The sequence below is a fragment of the Coturnix japonica genome, chromosome 8, assembly GCF_054131305.1.
Source record: "Coturnix japonica strain WE chromosome 8, WE-NBRP24, whole genome shotgun sequence".
NCBI classification, from domain to species: domain Eukaryota; kingdom Metazoa; phylum Chordata; class Aves; order Galliformes; family Phasianidae; genus Coturnix; species Coturnix japonica.
This window is the reverse complement of record NC_140670.1, coordinates 11,761,912-11,776,868: the sequence shown is the minus strand read 5'-3', so window position 1 is coordinate 11,776,868 and position 14,957 is coordinate 11,761,912. Positions and strand designations below refer to the sequence as shown.

Genomic DNA, 14,957 nt, shown 5'->3' with positions numbered 1-14,957 from the left:
TCTCATCCACATATTTATCTGAAAGATGTGTTGTATATCTGCAGTTGATTTTCTAGCATGCTGATTAGCTAATACTGTTTTTGGCATGCAGCTTATCCGTCGTGTGGGAGAACACTATCTGAATTTCAATTTACTTTTCAGAATGATGTTGAACTGCTATTCCTTTAAAGGCTCTTCTGGCCATTTGGGGACCCAGTGCAGACAGTTGAGCTGCAGTCTAGTCTCAAAATCTAATTGAATTGTTATGAGGCAGCTGAAGCAGTGATTGTTGAAGAGCTTGAGATGGATTGCAAAAAAAAATGAGTGCTTCTGAGCAACTGGCTTAGTGTCCCCTTTTGAAAATCTGCCCTTGACTTTATTTTTACTTTCACTAGTAGCAGACCTTTATGGTAAAAGGCCTGTATTTTGATATAATCAAGGAATTCATTAGTTCTGTGTGGTTTTGGTGAGATCACATTGCTATTGAAGAAGAAACTTTATGCCTCTGGGAGTACTAAGCTAAGAATGGGAAAAGGAGTGGGGAGTTAAGGTAATGTGAAGTGTTAATCCTGTGTTCCCACCAGCAATTTGCCACCATTTAACCTTCCAGAATCTCATTCTCCTAAACGTTTGTTTTCACAGTGATGGGTCTTTCCCTTACGACTCTGTTCCCTGGCAGCAAAATACCAACCAGCCTCCAGGTTCCTTATCAGTGGTCACCACGGTATGGGGTGTGACTAATACCTCTCAAAGCCAGGTAAGCTTTACTTTTATGTTGCTTCCCTGCTAGATTTGTGTTTTGATTAATGCTTGCAAAATGAAAAGCCTTTGGGAAAATTCTCTTATGATCATTAACATGTCTGTGTTCTCTTTGTTGTGCATACTGCTTTACTGCTTTTCTTTTTTTTTTTTTTTTTTTCTTCTTTTTTCTTTTTTTTCCAGTTATGTTCTTTTTGGAAGCATCAGAAAGGAGGTGACTGAGAGCTTCAATCAGCAATCCACTTAGCTGCATGCAAATGTCAGGATAGGGTATAGCACATATTTAAGCACTACAGACATAGCTTTGGTGTGATTATAAACCTCCTAGGAATTCTAGTTTGAGAGGTTTTTTTAATTAAAAACAGTATTTCTATCTAGATTCTCAAAATGGCAACTTCTGCTGGTTTTACCTGGGACTGTGGCATACTAGTGGGCTTCTGAGATCTGTTTGCAATCCATACCTCCATGCTGAATTACTACCAACTCTAGGTTAACTCTCTTCAACCTCTCTGTTGATACTGCCTTACTTCGCTAATGTATTTCAGTATGCCTTGCAGCAAAATCAGGATCTCCAGGCTTCCAGGCGAGAGACATTTATTTGTTTTTCATTCTGTTCTCTCCATCTTTACTTCTCTTTTTCTTCTCCAATGTGTTAGAGAAGATAATGCAATGCAAAATTATGCTATATGAAAGAAGCAACTTTAATGAAAAGAATACTGGTTATCTCTGGTAGCGTGCTTTCCAAGGATTGTGACACAAGTCATACTCATAGTCAACATAGCCTTTTTTTACACTGTGGATGAATTGCCTTAAACACATTGCCATGTTTTTTGGGCACAAGTGGTGTGTAAATCCAACCTGTTTTTTCCATGTTTCTCAAATTAAATAATATTTGATCCCTTACCAAATTTCTCTATTTGTGTTCTAAAAGTTTGGTTAGAAAAATAGAAACAAAAATTGAAACAAAAATGTGAATTGAGTCATTTAAAAAAAGAAATCATTCAGGAGCAAAGTCGTATGGATAGTCAGACAGCAGTTACATCAACACTGTGGCACAGTCTTCCTTCAAAAAATACAGATAGGTAACACCAGACCTCATTTATTAATGTTGATTTCTTTTTAAAGCCAAGGTATCCCATCTGGGAGAGGAACAGCTGAGTAAATATAAATGTAATAGCATTGGCCAGAAGATGGGAAGGTAGTCCATTGCAGAAATGTTTCACGCTTAAGATGGAAAAAGAAAAAATGATTCAGTGTTTTGTTCTATCTTAAGAACACTGTTATATTATTTAAGCTCTTCATGGTACTTCAGAGGAATGTGCAGTAAAGGAAAACAAGTGCTTTGGTGAAAGGAGGAAAATGCTTCTTCAGAATTACTGCAAGGAAAGGGTGAAACTCTGAAATGTGAGGTTTGGCTGTAGCTGTTCAGAGCAGATTGAGACAAATGGAAAAGTTTCCCATAAGTCTTTGTGCTCCCTGAGGGAATGAGCTGGACTCACAGATTTCATATCACAAATCTCAAAACTGGATGAACTCAACACCACTTTATGGTTTGGTCTTTTGCAAGAACTGTAACTTCTAAATTTCTTCCTGAACAGCAGGCAGATTTCTATGCAGGTAGTCCCTGGACCATCATGCTTACATCTCACAGAAAGTCATATCATCTTCAATTCAATTGAAAAAAACGATAATTCAAGCAAGCAAACAAAATTGTACAAAACAGGCTAAGCAGTGGAAATACATACTTCTAACAGTTTTTGTATCTGTAACATCCTTTGCAGTATGTCTGTGGGGCTAGATACTTGTAAGTCGCTTTGAAATCCTACATAAACAAAATAAACTTGAAAATAAAGAATGTGCTTTCTCTTAATTGGATCAGTGTCTCCTAAAGAATGCGGCTCTAGCAGGTATTTATTGAAACCTTTTAGTAAGCGCTCTTGTTAAATAAGTTGAATCCAAACTACCCCCCTGAGAAGGAAAATTAGATATCAGAGACTCTTGATAGTTTGGAAATGGGTAAAGGAGGCATCATCAGAAGCCAGTGCTCCTAGGCTTTAACAAGATGTATGCTCGTTAGAGTCCAGAGTACAAGATGGTTATATTGTAATTCATTGATTCCAGCAAATCAACACTATTTGCTTGATGTAGTTCAAAGAACATCCCCTTATTCTCATTTTTTTTACTCACAGGTGCTGGGAAATCCAATGGCAAATGCTAACAACCCTATGAACCCAGGAGGAAATCCCATGGCTTCTGGGATGACTACCAGCAACCCTGGAATCAACTCCCCTCAATTTGCTGGACAGCAGCAACAGTTTTCAGCCAAGGCAGGCTCCACTCAGCCGTATATACAGCAGGGCATGTATGGGCGACCCAACTACCCTGGAAGTGGAGGCTTTGGTGGGAGGTAAGGTTTACCTGTGTAAGGCGGAAAAGGGATGTAAACAGTTCATGGAACTTGTTTTAGTGATGTGATGGAAGTGTCACACACTCGTTTTAGTTGCGTTAAATCTCAGTAGCCATTTTATGCTGGTTAACTAAAATGAATACTGCTTTTACAGAGTCAGAAATCAGCTACCCAAACTGCTACAGAATTCATCACAGTAAATGGAAATAGCTTAGGTCAGTCAATTAGTTCTAATAAACCCCCCAAATAAAGTTTTAATTAAGAGAAATTGTTTAATAGACCACAGGCTTAGGAATGATTAACATTTAATAAGGCCAGGTTGTGAAAGATATTGATGACATAATTTATGTGCTTGTATGGAGGAATAAGCTTGAGCTTTGGGCAACAGTAGATTCTTATGGATGGGGTATTTCTGCCCAAAGACTTGCACTGCAGCAGGTATTCTGGAAAAAATAAGTATATAAATAAATGGAAGGGTGTAGATTTTGTTAAGAGATGTTATCTAAATGTGTATTTGATTTGGAGAAGTAAATAATGCATTTGCAAAACAGGCCAAAAGTGATAGCCTGGGCTTTGTTAAATTTTGACTTTCTGTGTCTGTCCTTTGTAAAGAAGAGTAGTAAGTCCACTTAACAGAAACCACTATTTATGGCCCCTCAGCAAAGGCTGCTGGAAAGGCTGTTAACATAATCAGTCTAGTGTGAAGCATATAAGCTTAGAACTTGGATGTCTTTATCTCGTCTCTGCCTCTGATCTACTGAATGACCTTGAACACGAAGTTTCTGTACCTCTATATTAACATCTCTAAAATGAGCACAGTAGTACTGACCCATATTTATTGGGATACTTGAAGTCTTGGAGTAGAAAAGGCAGGATTTAGTTTCATTTATATTATGATCAATAGAAGACCTGGCTAGTAACTGCAAAATTCATTTTGTGAGATCTGGAAGAGCTGATTACAGTGGGTCTCTCCTGGCTGCTTTGCTCAGGTGGAGAGAGGAGTGTTTTTGCACTTGGCATAGTTTGCCATCGAGGTAGGTGAATGTGCTTCTGTGGATGCAGCTGTCTGTTCATGCTGCTATGCAGTCTGCCCCTAAATTATTGGGAAATGGAGCATGCATTGACTTTTTTGATTTCAGCTCAATTTCCCAGTGAGTTGCAGAGCTGCTGCAAAGCAGTTTAGTGTCCCCCAGCAAACAACCCGGGGGGGAGGGGGGAAATGCCTTGCAGTCCTGGTGGCACATGAGCAGTTCTTGTATCTCATTTATACACTGAATTCCTCCTCCTGCTGGCTCTCACCGGGAATTGGTAACATGGTTTTGAAACAGTTCTTCGGGATGTGGAACACTGAAGTTCAGAACAAAACCAGACGTGTCTTAGTTGTTTCTTTCTATCTTTTTTTCCTGGTCAGTTACCCTGGAGGTCCCAATACTCCCGCAGGAATGGGCATCCCACCTCACACCAGGCCACCAGCTGATTTCACCCAGCCAGCGGCTGCCGCCGCCGCCGCTGCAGTTGCAGCTGCAGCTGCTACAGCAACAGCTACGGCTACAGCCACTGTGGCAGCCCTTCAGGAAACACAGAATAAGGACATGAACCAGTATGGACCGGTAAGAATGTAGCCCTTATGACTTCATACCTGCCGGATTTGGACCATTACAGGGAATTGGGCTGCCTTCCCTCTATTTATTTAGGGTGCCAACCTATATTTTTGCATGAGCATGGTTATGAATGCTTATGAGAAACTGGTGGAATGTATATATGTTGTTATGAGTTGAAATGCCCTATTTTTCCCCAGTAAGTCTGTCTTTTGTGATCATAGATTGTCCCTTAAAACAATCAAAGAAAGATTACCTGAAGTTATGGGTACATCTAATGGAATGTGTTATTGCTGCCTTTGCTAGTCCTGTGAACCTCTAAACCTGAGTACCTGCTGAAATGTTTCAGAATCTCAGAACAGATTTTGTACTGCTTGAGTAATTGCTTATTTTGCTGACTGCAGTCAGTTTGTTTTCTCCCTTCAGACAAGGAAACAACAATAGAAAAGAGATTTGCTTTTTAATAATTCTGTCTGCCTGAACAGCTATGTGAGACATGCATTCCTGGTGATCCATAGCCTCCAGCACATCATGATTTGCTGTAATATTTTTTTTTTCTGAAAACAAACAAGGGTTCGATTGCTTAAAGTTTTCTCTTTTGCAAACCACTCAGAGTTTTAAAGTGTATGGGCCCGTATGCCAGATGATGTAATGAAGAATAGCATCGTAGAAATTGTAGCACAGTGTATGCAGTGAGCTTTGTAGCCTAACCATTATAGACTAGCATTTTTAAACTGCTCATTGCTCATTGTAGATGTGCCTGTCTGTCTCTCTTATGCCTTTTATGATTCTAAGTAAGTTTTTATTATAAATAACATCACCACCCATCTAAAGCTGGAGAATGTTGAAGGAAAATGCGACATAACACATCCCTTCTTCCCTCTCCCTTTCCCCAAAAGCATGTTCAGCCCCCTCCTCCCATTTTAAATGCATGTCGCATTTTATTCTTTTTTTTTTTTCTTCTTCTTCCGTTGAAGGTTTGTTCCTCTTTCCAGATGGGTCCAACTCAGGCTTACAACAACCAGTTCATGAACCAGCCTGGTCCTCGTGGCCCTGCTTCAATGCCAGGCAACATGAACCCAGCAAGCATGGGAGCAGGAATGACACCTTCCAGCATGAGTGGGCCACCCATGGGCATGAATCAACCTAGGCCTCCTGGAATGAGTCCCTTCAGCACCCATGGGCAGAGGATGCCTCAGCAAGCCTACCCAGGCCCACGGCCTCAGTCTTTGCCTATACAGGGCATAAAGAGACCGTACCCAGGAGAGGTAGGAAGTTCTCTAGCTTATTTTATGTAGTATAAAGCTCTATGTTGGCTAAGGGTTGCTATATGCTGGATAATGTGTGATAGACGTCTCTCTACAATAGCTATATCATTGTTCCAAATTTGATAGGAATACTGCTTGGAAAGTATGAGTGACAGCAGCTCTTGATTTTCAGCTTCCAAAGTGCTCAGATCAATCCTTGATACATTAGTCAAAATTACAGTTGTTAAGTTCAAGAAAGGCCCCAAACCAGCTGAGACCTCAAAATAACACTTTTGAGGTTCATATGCTAGGTGGTGGAGTCACAGACCTTAATCAGACTTCCTTCATAAGAGTGGGTTTATTTCACTTGACAAATTCAAAGAGATGTTGAAGGAGAAATACTTCATTTGAGCCCAGTATGTATGTGGTCTGCATTTTCTTGAATGGTTTTACTGTTGTAAGGAGGTACAGGGCATACATTGTATAAACAGCAATAGTAATAACATTATTAAGAACAACTGCTTTCCAAACTTCTTGAGGCCTGATTTTCGTGGGTGCTTAGACAAATATAAATCATGCTGAGCTCATGTCCCTCTGTGTCAGCACTTACCTAATATAAATTTATTTGGAGTGTAGAGTTTCTAAGTTCTCATGCTGTTATGTGAGATCTGAGTGGCTTCAGATACAAAATTACTTTGCCACTGACTTGTGTTGTGACTTTGGGCAGTATAATTAGGGTCAAAATGATACAGAAATTAAACTAAAGGCACAGGCAGATGAGCTTTCGGATTTTAAAATGCACAAAGGCACTTTACTATTAAAACTGATGTGAATTAGGCAGTAGGTGCTTTTGAGAATTCCATCCATTACCTCTCAGTATCTGTATGCGCCTAAATGTCTTTATAAATCTTGTCACTAGTTACTGGCTTCAGATATAATTTCCTGGTGAAATTATGTATTAAACTGAGAATATAGTAATAGCTATAACTCATCTGTAAAGCTTTGAATATTATTATTTTTCCCCAAATGTAATAACAGTAGTAAGAGTTTATAGAAAACATACAGCAAAGAGCACCATGACATGCACAAAATATAGCAAGCACTATGCCTAGAGCTACATTTATGTATTCAAGATTAGTTTTTTCCTGATCTACAAACTTTTAAAAAAAGAAAATATGGAATAAAAAAGGCCAGGGGGGAGGGAGGGAATTGTTTCTCTGGGAAGATCTTTCACCCTGTAAATGCAACCACTTCTTCTAAAATTATAAAAATAAAAAATACTTATCTTCAGATTTCATCTTTTAGGGAAAGCTGTAGCTTCTGTTTTTCTACTTCAGAAGCAAGTTTGTAGTTATAACTGAATATGATCGTGTTCCCATGAAGTTAATACTGACCAGAGCCTAACAGTTGCATGCTTGCTGGTCTGACAGTGTGCAAAATTTGTAGGTACTATTTGTATTTTTGTTTTTGAGAGCTTAGTTTATGGAGACTTCTTATTAATCAATTTATCATCAAATTGACACTTTATCACCATTGAATTTACAGTTTTCATTATTTTGATTCCAGAGATTTAGCACAGTACTCCCTAGAGTTAGTAAGGTGTTTATGACAAATACCAACTCTTATTTAGCTCAGGTACAGCTAAGCATTGTGACACAGGGCCAGGGTAGCTTCTGTGTTAAGCAGTAAGACATGGACTGCTCACAAGCTGCAATTCTCTGTGCACTGCAGAATTACTGTCTTCTTAAGGTACTTTTTCTTTCTGTACTTCCATTCTCCATCTGGAAAAGGAAACACAAGGATGGTGCTGGTAGTGCTTAAAAAAACAGAGATACTGTGAACATTTCACATTTTTTACAATTCTAGGTTTCTTTTTGAAACCAGCGTTTCCTTTTGAACCATAAAGGTAGCATAGACAGAAGATTGCTGGGACTTAACTACACCATAAGGGTTGTGTGTGTGTGTGTGTGTGTGTGTGTGTGTGTGTTGAGATTCAGGGAAAAATGTACTTGGTTGATCCTATTACTCTTCAGCTTGTGGAATTTCATTCTTTTGAATGAATGTTCACTTCCAACCATCAGGGCCCTGGTTTAGGCATGAATGATGCAAAATAAAGGAATATTCACCTGGAGATTTGATGTTGTTCTGTTTTGATCCTACCACTAAATATATACTAACAACCAGTTCAGGACAGTTGCAAGAAACAGATCTTTGTTTTGTTTTCTTTCATCTCTGTTGTGAAACAGCCAAATTATGGAAACCAGCAGTACGGACCAAATAGCCAGTTTCCAAACCAGCCTGGTCAGTATCCCACTCCCAACCCTCCAAGACCCCTTACATCTCCCAACTATCCTGGACAGAGGATGCCAAGCCAGCAGAGCACAGGGCAGTACCCTCCTCCAACAGTCAACATGGGGCAGTATTACAAGGTAAGCATTTTTAGATTATGTTTTTGCATTCTGGTAGACATTTATGGATGAAGTCATATTTATGATCTCTTAGCTACTGCTTTTACATAATTAAAGACAGAAAAATATACAGTGCTTATAGTCATGTTCTAGATATCACAGGAACAAGTTTATCAGCCAACTTGGATTGCAGCTTCAGACCAAATAATAAAGAAAACTGAATGCTACTGAGGCTCGTTAGAAACTCTTGGTTTCACTTTAAATATAGCTTGTAAGTAAGTACATGTAAGTACATAATGGGATACAGCTGTAGAATTTTCACTTATTCATGACACACTACAGGAATACAGCTTTGGAAATTTGTGATAAACAAGTTCCACATTGCAGCATCCCAGTTTCATACCGACAGTGGTTACTGTAAGGTTCAGCCAGACTGAAATTAAAAGCCATTCCAGGTGTAAATTCATCTTTAGTACTGAAGTTTGCATGGCTTTCTTCCACTTCTCCCTGCTTTTTCTGTTGTTGTTGGGTTTTTTGGTTTGTTGTGGGTTTCTATTTTTTGTGTGTGTGTTTTTTTTTTTCCTGTGTTGTTTGTTTTGGGCAAGAAGTAGAATTGCTTACGTGTTGTATAAAACCTTTTTTATGAAATTATCCCAGTCACTTCTGATTATTCATGTTGAGTTTAACTGAACACCTTCTGAAGTTTGCTGTCTCTTGCACACAGATACTCCAGTGAATATAAAAACTGGGAGGACTGTGGATGGTCTGATCTGCTCTTAAAACATTAGCTCTAGGTTGCTTTCTGATTTTGGAGGCAGAAGGTGCATATTGGTCTTGGACTGGAATTTCTTGTGTGAATCACACAGAAAACACACCACTGAAAAAGAAGCAAAAAAAAAAAAAAAAAAAAAAAAACCACAAAAACCCAAACCCTTTTCTATAGAGCATCTGTTCTACATGCAACCAGGCTGTCCACTGCAACATGCCCCAGGAAATCCTGTTGCATCGTAGCAGCTTTTGCAGAAAAACACAAGGTGACAGATCCTCAACTACTGCAGTTCCAGTGCAGTCAATTGTGATCAAATAATACCAGAAGATTCGTTTGAAGTTTTAAAGTGACAGATTTAAAATATGTATTTTACATTTGTTTATTTTGGATGGGTTTGAAGGTTGTTTTTTTTTTAGGGAATAGTTCTGATGGGGGATTTGTGGTCTTTCAAATGCATTTTGTATTCAAATATAGACCATTCTTGGAAACAGTTAGAAAATAACTTGTCAAGAAGGGAGATTATTCCTGGCTAGGGGAAAAATAAAAGTTCCATAGATGGATCCTAAACCTCTGGACTATAATGGCTGTGGAGATAGGAATTGTGTGTTTTATAGAAAAGGAAAAAAAAAAAAAAAAAAGAAAAAAACCCAAAACAAACAAAACAAAACAAAACAGAAATGTAGGGTGGAAAAGTAAAGGCTCAAAATGTAACTCTTTTCTTAGGTACATCAGAGTACCTTACTCTAGCATCATGGTGTGTAGATGTGGAATCTGATTTGCAGTCCTTGTATCTTGGCTGCTTGTAAAGATGTTCATCTTGTGATGCTCTGCTGTGTGTGTGCTTATGGTACACTGTTAAAAGAGGGTGCCAGGCAGTTGCAGTTTTGTTTAGTATCATCATCTTTCACAGTATTCTTACTGGTTTATTCTGTTACCTCTACCCTTCCCCTTAATTGCAACAAAATTTGAACAAAATAGAAACAAAAGCAATGGTGTTTTAATACTAGAACTACTATTTATAATTAACCATCTGTTTTCTTTTAGCTAGTCTCATTTAGCAGCAGAGAACAGAGTCAAGCTGTAGGTACATAGAATAAAACAGATCCCCTGAGTCCCAGAGCCTTCATTCTGAGCAGGTGAATTGGACAGGAGTACAAAAAAAAAAAAAAAAAAAAGGTAGATGGAAGTGAAAGGATCACAGACATTTTAATTCTGTGTCCTTGGATTTTGTTTTTTGTGTAGACTTTAGAGCACTGGGGCCTTTTTGGAAGGAATACAAAGAGGTGCAAAGGTCTGGATGGGCCAGAGTGGTGTGGAGAAACTGGGGCAGTTGGTTGTGGAAAGAGAGCGTTCAATGGAACGCAGTAAGCGTCTTAGCAGCCTTGCTTTGATCTGGTCATTGCCTGAATGAAACTGGCTGCCCTGCTGGTTTCAGATCCTGCTTATTTCTTCTAGCCTGCTTCTTCCCTGAAGGCCTCATGGGACATCCTGTGGTTTCTCTTCCTTCTGGAGACAGAAGAGCCTTCCTTCTTTGTTTATAGTCCTTGATGTTTGATAACAGTACAGTTCACAAAGCTTATTATTCTTATTTTCAGACTGCAATAACAATGTGATATTATTTATTTTCTAGCCATCAAGGCCTGTACCTGTGGCAAATTACCCTCATTCACCTGTTCCAGGAAACCCCACGCCACCTATGACTCCAGGGAGCAATATTCCTCCGTACCTGTCACCTAACCAGGATGTCAAACCACCATTCCCACCTGACATTAAGCCAAATATCAATGCTTTACCACCACCTCCAAGTGAGTAGCAATCAAAATACTCCCCCTGTCATTTGTTTTCCCTACATTCTCTGCCACATACGTTTCAGTCTGGAAACCAGGATTGAGTGCTGCTCTGGGAGAGGCTCAGATTGCTAAGTTGCAATAGGTGGCATGGCTCTGCTGCACACTGCAGGCTCAATAGAGTAAGGAGAAAGGAAGAAGAAAGATTACTGTCCCCTCCTAAAATAGACCATCCCAAGTTCTTCAAAGTTAAAGTATTCTTTAAATATTCCTTCAAAGTATTCCTTTGATACACTTCCTGATGATAAAACATTTAATTTCGAGTTGTGTTATGTGTGCTCAGTAGGTTTGTTGATTGTATGAACTTTTATTGTGGTATATTTTGTTCAAGGGCAAAACCATTCATTGAACGTAACAGCAGAATGGCATACGATGTGAATATTTATAGAATTGTCTCTATTGTGATCCATGCAGGCTTAAGAATATTCAGTAGAGTGCCAAAAATTGATATATGTTCCTTTCAAAGCCACTCAACCTCACAGCTACATTTGGCTGGGAACAGGGAAGGAATAACAAGATCTCTCTGGCTCTATACTAGCACAAGATGTTTGATGTTTTGAAGTGACTGATGAACAGTAGGAGATATTACTTACTAGGGAATCGAGAGAATCTTTGTTTCCTAAAAAGGACTTCTGCTGCATTAGCACTTTGCAGCCAGTCTTTGGAATTCAGTATAGTTGAAAAATAAAGTAGAAGAAAGTGACTTGCAGTATCGTTTGGGCAAAACCACAGTATTTAAAGGGATTTGGCTTGCATAGTTTAGCTGTGAATTACCATAAAATCTTGTGTTACTGATCAAATAGCAATTGTGTTCTAGTATGTTTGGTCTTCTGAAAAGGTTCAGCTGAAACTAATTGGGTAATGTTTCTCCCTGCTCAAAGCAGAAGAAATAACTAAACATCATCACTGCTGGCCATAGTCAAGAGTTGTCAGTCTTTTTGCTAGCAGAGTAAGGCTGGACAGGTTACCTCTGCAGTGATTAAAAAAAAAAAAAAAAAGAAAGAAAGAAAACACAAGTTCTTGTCACATTGTTGCCCAGAATAAAAGGAGAATAAAAGAGTTGGGTTTTTCATTGTTACCAACTTGAGTCTTTTCACTTGCATTAACTAGATCCTCTAGCTACTTGTGTCTTTCTTTTGTGTGCGTATGAATCTGCAAAGTTCAACCCAGAAGCAGATCGCTGTACCATTTGTTATTGTTCTGTATAAATATACACATTATTATTGCACTGCAGATGCTAAAGGGAAAGTTCATGCTTTCTCTCCCTCTTCGATCCCAGCCAACCACAATGATGAGCTGCGTCTGACATTTCCCGTGAGGGATGGTGTTGTGTTGGAGCCCTTCCGGCTGGAACACAACCTGGCAGTCAGTAACCATGTCTTTCACTTACGGCCAACTGTTCATCAAACGCTGATGTGGAGGTAAGCTGAGACTTACTATGAAGAAGTCTTGCACCTGCAATGGAGAATGGGCAGGCCATTCCTAGCTAGGAAAAGTCCCCTTTGTGTTCCCAGATAGTCTTACCTGTTGATTCCCAAAGGCAGTGTGTTCTAAAATGCTTCCTGATGCATTCCCTTGCTGATGACACACTCTGCAAAATCACTGTAACCATTCCATCATTTCTGCTCTGGGTAGAATGAGTGCAGGATGTGCATGACCAACACCAATGCAAACTTTGATGCAGCAGACTCTGAAGGCCTAGCTGCTCTATGGCCTGTTAAATGTTAGTTGCAAGTGTTGCTGAAAGTAAATGGCTGAATATCTGATAATGAAAAATAACACGCTAAAGAAGAACCCAGTTTTAGGTGCCTGATTGCATCAGTTGGAAAGAAACGTGCATAAATCCTCCAGATATTTGAAACTGATTTCATACATCCCCTCTCTTCTGTGAATCCCCAAATAAGGATGGATCAGAAATACATTACATAGCATCCAATACCCAAAGTCTTCTGTTTTTCAATTACACCAAATACTACTTTCCAGTACAAAAGAATAATTTTCCTAGGTGGTACTTTACTGTATTTAATTTGGATTTGCATGAGTGATTTCAGCTTATGTGCTGCTTTCAGTGTTTAGATCAGCTTACAATCAGAGCCTTATTTCATTTTTTTATATGTATGTTTTCATGTCCTGCCAAATAACTCTGTTTCCTGTTTTTCTCAGAAAGTATTTTAGTTTTATTCTGTTTTCTGACTGCATTGTTTGAAGCTGTCTCTGTGCACTGTGATGCTTGGTTAGCCTCTCACTATCCTTGTACAGATGTCCTTTTACAGGTGTAGCAGCTGAGGTGGTAAAACACTGCATCTTCAGCACATTTTCTGTTACGCCGTCCTCACTTTCAGCTTCTTCTGAGCCTGGATCAAAGACACCCTGGTCTAAATGGGACTAATAACTTGTAGCTTCAGCTTTTTCCACCTGAGGACCTTTTTCCCATTTACTGGAATTCATATGAGATTTCTGTTTTTACAGTGTGGACAAAGCACAAGGTGTTCAGGGGTAGCAGAAAGATGTGCTGGGTTCTCTGCCCCCAGGATGGACTCTGGCTCTAAAGCTGAGACTGGACATAGGCTACAAGAGTGGTTTGCCCTAACTTGAGGTTGCATGGGGGTTAGAAGTGAGAGAGATTTCAGGCAGACCACATCCAATAATTAACACCTAACTTTGAGGTCAGTTATTGCTTACTTGAATTTCATTATCGTGGAGTACTAGAAGCAGAGGGAGTTTTGGCAGTTATTTGCTAGTTCTTATTAATAAGTAATCACTACTGGGGATTGTACTGGCTCATTCAGTAGATTTATAGTGCTGCACTGAGGCATGACGCTGTTTCTTAATATCTGCTCTTTCTTTCTGTTCTTTCTTTCTTCCTTAGCTCACCAAACACATAGCCTTTATTTAAACTTGTTTTAGTGAAGACTCGTAGGTAAACTGTGCTCAGGTCTACTGTTTTGAAAAGCTTGTCAGTGGAGGGGAGAACGGATGGTCCTGTAACAAAGTCATTTCAAATTTACCTCAGGGCTGGATGGATTCCAAAAAAATGAATTAGCCACATGTGTGGAAGGATTTTGTTTTTATAGAGGATGATGGAATCAAGCCAGTTCTGAATATTTTTCTGCTAGTTAAAATATTCAGCAGAACAGCTCACGTGTACACCCATAACGAACTGTTTTTGTCCCCATTGGGATCTTTTCATGGTTACGAGAAACAGAAGATTGAAAGCAAGAAAAATGTTGCCTTGAAGCTGGCTCAGTCTTAGCGCTACTTAGTTATTAGCAGAGACCTGCTGTGGGGCTGTTTGCTAAAACTCGAAGGTCTCCTAATCTCTGTTCTCACCCTGAGACTTTCAGCAAACCTGACCAGAGTTCTCAGGAATGCACGTAATCCATTTGGGTTTTATATTAGAGGCACTGAGGCTTGCTCCCGTCTGGGTTTCAGTGGTTGCTGTGTGTTCTCATGAGATGAGAATTTCCGGTAGATCTTGCAGAGATATTTCAAAACTTGTCAGTGAAATACTAGAAAAAAGAGTCTAGGAACACTTGATATAGAAAGATTATGCTGAATGCATACATTATGATCACATAATTCGTATTCTGTGCTTTCCTTTAATAAAACAAACCAAAAAAAGCATTTTTATCCAATGCTAAATCTAGATGTTTTGAAATATGGAGAAGATGGTGTTAAGTCAGGATTCAAATCCCTATTTCTGGGTAAGGAAAATGACAGTTAAGATGATGATCTGAATGAACTGTTTCTTATGGATCTTACAAACACATCTTCCAGACAAGATGAAGAAATGAGCACCTGAGTTTTCAAGCTTAAAAGATAAACATTGGGCAGAATGTTTTAGCTACCACAAACAGCAGAATTCCAGCATTTCAGTTGAGTTCCTCACATTCTTTTACATTTCCTCTTCAAATTGGTCTTTTCTAACACACTGACATTTGCA

General features: G+C 39.2%; 1 protein-coding gene across 39 annotated transcripts in view; it reads left to right on the top strand.

Moving 5' to 3' along the window:
* ZMIZ1 (zinc finger MIZ-type containing 1) overlaps window positions 1-14,957 on the top strand; it is a 317,066-nt gene that overhangs the window by 281,853 nt on the left and 20,256 nt on the right. For 13 of the 39 annotated variants that reach the window (XM_085554177.1, XM_015866340.3, XM_015866343.3 and 10 more), the window contains 7 exons: window positions 622-736; window positions 2,928-3,145; window positions 4,557-4,755; window positions 5,721-6,011; window positions 8,237-8,419; window positions 10,798-10,972; window positions 12,249-12,435. In XM_085554177.1, the coding sequence (XP_085410303.1) occupies window positions 622-736; window positions 2,928-3,145; window positions 4,557-4,755; window positions 5,721-6,011; window positions 8,237-8,419; window positions 10,798-10,972; window positions 12,249-12,435 (1,368 nt within the window). The remainder of the gene's footprint in view (window positions 1-621; window positions 737-2,927; window positions 3,146-4,556; window positions 4,756-5,720; window positions 6,012-8,236; window positions 8,420-10,797; window positions 10,973-12,248; window positions 12,436-14,957) is intronic. The other 26 variants (XM_085554186.1, XM_085554188.1, XM_085554193.1 and 23 more) reach the window with 3 other exon arrangements.